Source organism: Pan paniscus, chromosome 21 (assembly GCF_029289425.2).
Source record: "Pan paniscus chromosome 21, NHGRI_mPanPan1-v2.0_pri, whole genome shotgun sequence".
Classification (NCBI taxonomy): domain Eukaryota; kingdom Metazoa; phylum Chordata; class Mammalia; order Primates; family Hominidae; genus Pan; species Pan paniscus.
The window spans coordinates 44,642,747-44,651,874 of record NC_073270.2 but is presented as its reverse complement, the minus strand read 5'-3'; the positions used below and the strand labels follow the sequence as shown (position 1 = coordinate 44,651,874).

General features: G+C 49.6%; 1 protein-coding gene across 1 annotated transcript in view; it reads right to left on the bottom strand.

Moving 5' to 3' along the window:
- Positions 1–2,945: 2,945 nt before the first annotated feature.
- Positions 2,946–9,128, bottom strand: part of PPP1R16B (protein phosphatase 1 regulatory subunit 16B) — a 118,010-nt gene continuing 111,827 nt past the window's right edge. Inside the window, exon 11 of the mRNA XM_003825887.3 lies at positions 2,946–7,824. Coding sequence (XP_003825935.1) covers positions 7,315–7,824 — 510 coding nt within the window. The 3' untranslated portion in view covers positions 2,946–7,314. The remainder of the gene's footprint in view (positions 7,825–9,128) is intronic.

The window sequence follows — 9,128 nt, the reverse complement described above, 5'->3', positions numbered from 1 at the left end:
TAACCATGTATTCATTCATTCAAAGAATACCGGCTTATCGTATTAGGACTGCTCCTTTGATTACACCCTCGGGTAGTCTCTCATTTCATCGATTTTTGCCCTGTAAAACCCCAACCAACCCTGGTTATACCCTACTTTCCACCTGCACCCCGGCAGCCCTACAGGGCTGAAGAAAAAACAAAAAGAGCGTAACCATGCTTACTGACTGGTCATGTTTTAAATTCATAATCCATAAGACTGCCTGCTAGGAGGCCGGGCGCGGTGGCTCACACCTGTAATCCCAGCACTTTAGGAGGCCGAGGAGGGCGGATCACCTAAGGTCAGGCGTTTGAGACTAGCCTGACCAACACGGTGAAACCCAGTCTCTACTAAAAATACAAAAATTAGCCAGGTGTCTTGGTGTACGCCTGTAATCCCAGATACTCGGGTGGCTGAGGCAGGAGAATCACTTGAACGCGGGAGGCGGAGGTTGCAGTGAGTCGAGATAGTACCACTGCACTCCAGCCTGGGCGACAAGATCGAAACTCCATCTAAAAACAAAACAAAACAAAACAAAACAAAAGCAAACAAACAAAAAAACTGCCTGGTAGGCCGCATTTCCCTCATTCTCTCTACCTTTTCCTCTCTGACAGCTTGTCTCCTATGTCACCAAGAACACAGAAGCAGTAAGAAGGGAACGTCCACGTGTGGCCATCTAGTCTACCTTCCTGTCTGCATCTCTGCCCATATACTGGGCATTGATGAACTGTGCCTGTGCCCATCCAACCCCAACCCCTCTGCCTGGGCATTTCCAGCCCCTCTACTACTCACCAGCATCGTTCCAGCAATCTTCTTCTTTCTCCTGGAACATCAGCTTCCCTCTTTACCGATTCATTTCTATCAGCCTACAAGCATGCTGAAATATTTTTCGTCTTAAAACAACCCTCTCTTGACCCTACATTCCTCTAAAGCTCCCCATCTCACTTCTTATTTTTGCAGCATAGAATCTCAGATGTGGCTGGCCATGGTGACTTACACCTGTAATCCCAGCACTGTGGGAGGCCAAGGGAAGAGGATCACTTGAGCCCAGGAGTTTGAGACCAGCCTGGGCAGCATAGTGAGACCCTGTCTTTACAAAAAAATACAAAAGTTAGCTGGGCATGGTGGTGCGCCTAACTTTTAGTGCATGGCGGTGCTCATGATGGTCCCAGCCACTGGGAAGGCTGAGGCAAGAGATCACTTGAGCCCAGGAGTTTGCAGCTGTAGTGAACTATGATCACACCACTGCACTCCAGCCTGGGTGACAGAGTAAGACCCTGTCTCAGAAAAAGAAAGAAAGAAAAGAAAAGAAAAGAAACCCTCAAACCAGTTGTCTATACTTGCTGTCTCCAGTTCCCTTCCAGCCCTCTTCAATCAGGCTAAAACCCCCACTGCTTTACCAAAACCTCTCGTCAGGTTCATCATGAGTTCCACAGAGCTAAATCCAACAGTCAATTTTCAGTCCTCATCTTTTTTATGTAAATGAAAAGTGGGTCATAAATGTGAGATGTTACCATTATTATTTAGCAACCAATAACCTTTTTAAATGGATGAATGTCTGTCGCTGTTCAGACGCCTCTCCCTCTCTACCTCTCCTCTCCCCATCCCCATCCCTTTGTGAAGTTTCTCAAGAATAAGTGTGGGGCCTTCCATGTGTCCCTGCTCTGGTATCCAGGGTCCGGGAGGCTGCAAGAGAGCACCTTCTTTTTTTTTTTTTTGAGATGGAGTTTTGCCCTATCACCCAGGCTGGAGTGCAATGGCATGATCTCGGCTCACTGCAACCTCCGCCTCCAGGGTTCAAATGATTATCCTGCCTCAGCCTCCTGAGTAGCTCAGATTACAGGCTCATGCCACCACACCTGGCCAATTTTCTGCATCTTTAGTAGAGATGGGGTTTCATCACGTTGGCCAGGCTGGTCTCGAACTCCTGACCTTGTGATCTGACACCCTTTTCATCCTCTTTCAAGAAAAACACCAACAAAGTTCTGTGTGGGACAAGGACCAAGGACTGTGGTCTGAGGCTGTGCAACCACATAGCTTTTCTATGCCTTTAATGCTCGTGGTAAAAAATGAGAATGGCCGGGGCCTTAGCTGCTGTATTGCTGTCATAAGGTGAAGTACTTTATAGTATTGTACTTCCCCACAATAAGCACACGAGGGGAAAGAGTGGAATGGGGCAGGGGGAAGAGGACAGGACATGTCAGTTCACTCCAAGAATGGGACAGAGGAGAGGGGCACCCTTGTTACATATAAATGTCATGAGAGGCAGGGCGTGGTGGTTCACGCCTATAATCCCAGCACTTCGGGAGCTCAAGGCGGGAGGATCACTTGAGGTCAGGAGTTGGAGACCAGCCTGGCCAACATGGTGAAACTCTGTCTCCACTAAAAATACAAAAAATTAGCTGGACATCATGGCGAGCGCCTGTAATCTCAGCTACTTGGGAAGCTGAGGCAGGAGAATCGCTGGAACCCGGGAGGCAGAGGTTGCAGTGAGCTGAGATCGCGTCACTGCACTCCAGCCTGGGTGAAAGAGTGAGGCTCCGTCTTAAAAAAATAAAAATAAATAAATAAATATCAGGAAAAACTTTGAAAATGTATGGAATAAATATATGCTACTATACGGCCTCATGTTAATTTCAAAGAGATTATTTGACAGAATGAAGGTCATTCCCAACCACCCACCTTTTCTTGAATTCATCAGTTTTCACCATCTCCTAGTCTGGGGAGACATCTGCTCCAGGTCTGAGCCCCCAGAGCTCCCTCTATTTCAGGAGTCTCATGGGAAAGCCCTCTGTGGGAAAGGGGTGGGGTAAGGGGGAAGAGACTAGGAGCTCTCACCCACCCTCTATTCTAGGAACCTCCTCTTTGTGAATTCAAGTCAGCACTGTTCAAGTGAGCTCACAGCAATAATCACTCACACTAGCAGGTGTTATTAAAAGGAATTTAATAATTTTAATTAAAAACTCTTAACAGCGAATTCTGTCACAGGCCTTGGCAGCTGGAAGCAACTCCAGGGACATGTGCCCCCTTTGGGATGTGGCTGAGCCACAGTTTTGGACCCGAGGCCCACCGGTGCCACGTGGCAAGGGGCTACCTGGAAGTTACCTCAATACGATATCAAAGATCCGTGAAGATTTTTTTTAAAAAAGTTTTAAATATATTAGACTCTCTTGATTGCCATTTTTACACAAAGCTGCTGATACAGTATACAGAGTTTTAATTTTTTTTTCACATAAAATACATTTTTTTAAGTGTTCTCTGTACACCAGTGGCTTCTGGTCTGGTGAATTATTGCGGAGGGCTGGGGGTCTGCAGACTTTTCCTGGGTGTGCAGAGCCAGGCCCCGCACAGTGGCACTTGCAATGCCCATGGGAAGCAGGCCCTCTGGCCAACAAGAGAGACCTGTCGGGGAGAGGGCTATAGCTTCTGGCACAGGGGGTCACTTTTGCAGAGTCATCCACTGACCATTGGAGCCTTTGCTCTTATGTGCCCTGGGGCAGGGGAGACCATCCCCAAGTTACAAATAGCAAGAGTTAAATACAGCTTTTCTGGGCATCTTAAAAGGAGCACCCTTCTTGAAAGTACCCCAGTATCCTGCTCTAGGAGAGAGAGCAGGTAGGTGAGAGAGCTCAGGATGGGAAGGTATCTGACACCAACAACCACAATGGTCTTATGTTATTACAAAGCCAGCAAACCGGTGGGGCAGGACAGGGGACACACCCTTGTTAACTTTTCTAAGCCCCTTGGAAATGGATCAAACAGTGCAGAGCAGTTTTACTTATGCTGTATATTTGATGGAGAATTCTATCCTGAAGTCTTTAGTAGCCCTGGGCCTAGAGTTTATTCAGCTTCCCTAAGCTACTTGCCAGAAACTCACAGTCTGGTGATAACCGCCAACTTTCAGTTGTTTGGGGCATAGGATGGTGAGCCATGCAGCACCTGCTTTGGAAGTGGTCTCCTTTAATCTAATGAGGAGCTGCCATAGGACCCAGGTCTCAGCAGGAGCTAGGCATCTGGTTGACTTTGCCTGGTTACTCCCAGCTCCCGAATCCACCCCTGCCATGGAGGGAGGCAGATTCCCAAGGAAAGGCTTTGATGCTGAAGGAAGCAGCAACTTTTCCTCCCATTATCCATTAGTGGGGTGAGGGGACTATGTAATAAATGAGCCACCATGAGCAAGAAACAATGACTTTAAAAACCCGAGATGCATTTGGCAGCAAATTGCAGAACAGTCTTCTAGACACTGATCTCAAGCTGCTATTATAGAGTCCCCCAAAGATGCTGGCTGAAGGCAGCTATCACTGAAAGTTCCAGATGGACCTGGATGATGTCTGCCTGGAACCCAAGATCCAGCATCTGTACTTGGTGGCAAATGTTATCCAGGGGTGGCCACGACAGCTGTTCCCAGCTAAAGGAATTCAGACTCTAAGGATTCTAGGAGCCGAAAAGCAAAGGGTCGCTGGATGAAGATGCAGACACTTTGCCTCAGGTGACTGGAATGGGACTGCTGATGCCTGTGGTCCCCAAGGGACGGAAACCACAAAGAACAGTTCTCCTGACTCTGTCTTATTCCTCCTTTATCCGCAGAACCTAACGTAGAGGCTGGCATGTTGCAGCTACTCAGTAAATTACGTGAGTGAATTAATGAATGACCGCGGCTCATTCATTGGAGGTTGGTCTCCAATTTGTCTCTCAACACCCAGGAGACCTACAGGGAAAGCTCCCCAGGAACTTAAAGCCCCAAGAAGGGATGGTTTATCCCTGGCTGAAAACATGAGCCAATGCCTGAGAGTCACCTGTGTGTGAAGTCAGCTCCTGTCAGGGAATCAGCTGGGATTCCCAGCCTTCTGGGTGGAGAGGAATAGCCCAGGAGGCAGGAGGCATGCGGAAAAGGAGGGAATGGCCTCAGGCGCTCAGTGGGTTGGGCAGTACATGCCTTCAGTGTTTGGCCCCTGAGCAAAAAGATCGGAAAACCTAAACAGCTCTCTCCTGAGGAGCACGCGGTTTCCCTCAGAACTCCCTACCTTGTAGCTAAGGTTGGCTCATGAGGGATTTCAGCGTCAGTCTGGGCTCATACTGTTTTACAGCCAATGGTACGTGTGTTTGAGATCATCCTGTCCTGTTCCAGCCACAGCCTGAGATGTTGAAGAGCCCACCCCAAATGGCAGGGTCGTGGGAAGCATCTGTGCACCTGTCTTCAGCCTCCTGGGCTGCCTCCACCCCTACTCTAGAATACATCTATCCTGGCATTGGGGTGGAGGTGGCCTGATGCTGAGAACCTCTCCCCTTCCAGCAGCCACCAAGGGTGCAGTCACTCCCATGGGCCCTCTACTTTCTGGTCCAGCCAGCTGCCCTGCTCCTGGGAATGCATCACTCAGGCTCCCTGAAGTCCAGCTCCCTCTCCGGGTTATGGGGCTATGGGGGCCACAGTAGGGGGCTAAGAATGACAAAGAGCAGATCCCATGACCAAAGTTGTGGCACAAGGCGGGGATGGTCTTCCAGCCCCAAGCCCCTAGCCCAGGTGCCCCTCAGGGAAAGTTTCTCATAGACTGAGAAAGAAGAGGGTTAAAAAGAACCCAGATCTGTTCCCCAAATTAAAATCTGGAACTAGGAGACCCCTTCAGAGCTCTAAGGAGGTAGTTTAAGGACAAATAAAAGGCGCACAGAGCAAGGGATAACCTGCAGCTTATCGGGTACACCAAAAGGTTCTGGCTGAGCCTGTGGGCAGTGCCCATGCCATGGGCATCTCCAAAGGGGGTCCTGGGAGAATCAGCAGTGAGGGGAGAACAGCCATTCACAGTCCTCCCTCCCCAGCACCAGGAAGGCTGGGACTATGAAACTGCAGGGCTGGGCAAGACCCAACTCCAGCCCTACCATGGCTCTCCTGAATGCAGGATGGGATATTGACCACGTGCACCCTGGATTTGCAGACTTCGGGCATCACCACTCCTGCAAGTGCAGGCTGGGAGCCCCTGGGTGAGGCGGGAACTCAAAAGGGCTGACTGGCAAATCTGTCTCACCAAGCATCCCCAAAAAGGCAAAAGCTGGGCCCGGGATCCCGAGCACTGACTCTGCACAAATGACTGATGGAGGTGGAAGGGGGTGGGAGGTAGAGGCAGGCTGGCCCCTAATTGCTTGCTCTGACAGCTCAGTCTAAGGAGGGTTGGCTGACATGGGCTGGGCTGAAACAGTCTGGATATTCACAAAGACCCCAGGGTGCTGGGCTCTGTCACTGTTAACTAGCGACTGTTTTTTATAAATTAACTGGCCTCTCTCCCTGGAAAAGCATTCCGATGGAAGCTCCTCACTTAGCTTCATTTTCCCAGCACCAGCCAGTAAAACCCAGTGACCTTGATACGATCCACAAAAAGAAGTGAATTCAGTTACCTCCCTCCCTCTAGGAGTTTTACAGACTAAAGGAATTTTTAAAATCAGATACACTTTGGTAAATACTGACCTTGTCCCCCTCCCACACCCTTCTGCCTTTGACACTTCCATCCAAGAGGAAAACATGATTTGGTTGATTCCAGGAATGAAATCGCCTGGTTTTCCCCCTCCACCCCTGGATGGTCACACAGCTGGCTCCTGGCATGGGCAGAAGTGTGGCTCTCAACAAGGCTGCGGGGAGCAGGTCTGTGTCTATCTCATCCACCCATGTAGATTCCTGGCTCCCTCTGAACACAGCGAGGACTTCTCGCCCCTGTCAGGTGTGGCTGGTGGCTCAGACCTTGGGATAACTCTGAGCAGGACTATGGGTCTCAGCTTAGCAGGTCCCCTCCCCTGCTAAAACCACATTGGCAGTGGTAATGAGACTCTGAGTCTTAACTTCCATCCTTTTGGGAATACCCCACAAATTCTAAGCCCCCTTGCTTCCCCTGAGCCCAGGTATGTCATTCCTACACACACTGATCGAGCTTGTGTGTGCATGTATATGTGTGTGTGTGTGTGTGTGTGTGTGTGTTAATGTGACATGCATGTACTGATCCGGAGAAGCCTTTATACCAAGAATAGAGCTGGGATCTCAAGCCCACCCTCCCAAGATCAGACAGCAGAGTGAGCCAGGAGGCCACGACAGGCCTTGTGTCAGATGGCAGACGATGCAGCAGGAAGCAGAACCACGGGACGTGGGACATGGGATGCTATGGGCAGCCAGGTGAGGGCTGGGGTCTGAGTTCCTCTGAAAAGCAGAGCCCACCTCTCCCCAGCTGCCCTGACACCTCCCCAGCCAGGGCTGTTGGGCTGGCCTGGATTCCAGGAGCCCCTCCCCAGGCATCTCCCTCCTCCATCACACGGAGACTAGGAGATACGGCAACAGCCATGCACCTTCTCCTCCATCTCCTCTATGGGGGCCTTGAACTTTAAGAGTGGGGGATCTCCGCTGGTGACCGTGTAATATACCGAGGTCCCATTGCTGCTGTACGGTGAAGTTCTGCCTCCGATCAAGGGGGCCTTGCCTTCACTGCTACTCTCGCCCGTCCTGGCCATGCTGCTGCCCAGGTGTGTGCTAAGGAAGGGGTGGCTGAGCAGCTTGGCTGCAGCCCGCTGCCGCTTCAGCTCCAGAAGCGTCTGAGGGCTCTGTTCCTTGTAGCTGCTCCAGGGCGGGGTGGCATCGGCCACGCCAGGGTTGCCATAGGCCATGCTGTAGTCGGGCACCTCATGCACCTTCCAGACATCCCCGTTGGCCAGCGCATACTGGTAGGCACTGACCGGAGCCCGGAGGCCATTCTCAACAGGCATGTCCAGTTCACCTCGTGGGATCTTGGTAGGAAATTCAGAGAGTAGCACGGGCTTCTCCAGCCTGGGGTTCTGCGAGTAAGAAGGACAACATTACCAGCTGGCTGGAAGATCTGAACCTACTATCCACCTGTCTCTCTGCTGAGGGCATTATTGTTTGGACTTTTCCTCTATCTGTTTTCTCTCCCTGGGTATTGGGGCCAGGATTTTCCTTTGGGGAACCCCCAATCTATGAATTTCCGTACAGTTGACTGACCCCTGGCCTTGCTCCAGGGCCTGGATCATGACCCAAGGCCTAGCCAGTCAACATATTTCACTACAGGGATTGGCCCAGGGATGAGTTCTTAACTGAAATTGCTTCAGTGAAGCAACCCTGGGACTTTTGCTAGAACAATTGGGAAAGAGAAGTTTCTGTAGGAACTGTGGGTAGTAAGAATGATGTAAGCTGAGGGCTGGGGAGAAACTATGTTGAAGGGTCTGCTTGCAAGTAAAGTTGGCATGAAGAAAGGCTAAGAGAGACTGCATCCTGATGACACATTTGAAGTCCAGGATCCTTCCAGGCTCAGACTTTTCAGTTGCACAAGCCAATAGATTCCTTGTGTGTAAGTCCATTTGAGTTGGGTTTTTCAGTCACTTGTAATCCTTCCTCTGTATATGAAGCATATCTCACAAAGATTCTTACCCAGGGATCCTGTACACCTAATAATCCTTGGATAACAAGAGTTTGAAAAGTAGCTGCTTCCTAAAAACTATAAACTAAAAAATAGATACATGCAACAACATTTAAAGCACAGCAAAAATCACCATGAACAGGGAACAAGGTCAAAAGACACATGAAGAAACTAGGAAAATATTTTCAACATATATTACAGAAAAGAGACTAATTTTCTAAAAGTATAAAGAGCTCTTAAAAGTCCTTTTTTTTTTTGAGATGGAGTCTTGCTCTGTCTCTCAGGCTGGAGTGCAGTGGCGCAATCTCTGCTCACCGCAACCTCTGCCTCCCGGGTTCAAGCAATTCTCCTGCCTCAGCCTCCCGAGTAGCTGGGATTACAGGCACGTACCACCACACGCAGCAAATTTTTGTATTTTTGTGGAGATGGGGTTTCACCATGCTGGCCAGGCTGATCTTGAACTCCTGGCCTCAAGTGATCCACACTCCTCAGCTTCCCAAAGTGCTGAGATTGCAGGCATGAGCCACCGCACCCAGCCAAAAGTCAATTTTTAAAAGCCTACCTACCCGATAAAAATAGTAGGCAGGGGATACTAATATGTAGCCCACAGCAAAATATATAGATATACATGGCATTGGAATAATATTCATCCTCACTAATCGTTAATACTATAAAAATTAAAACAACAAAATATCACTTTTGGAT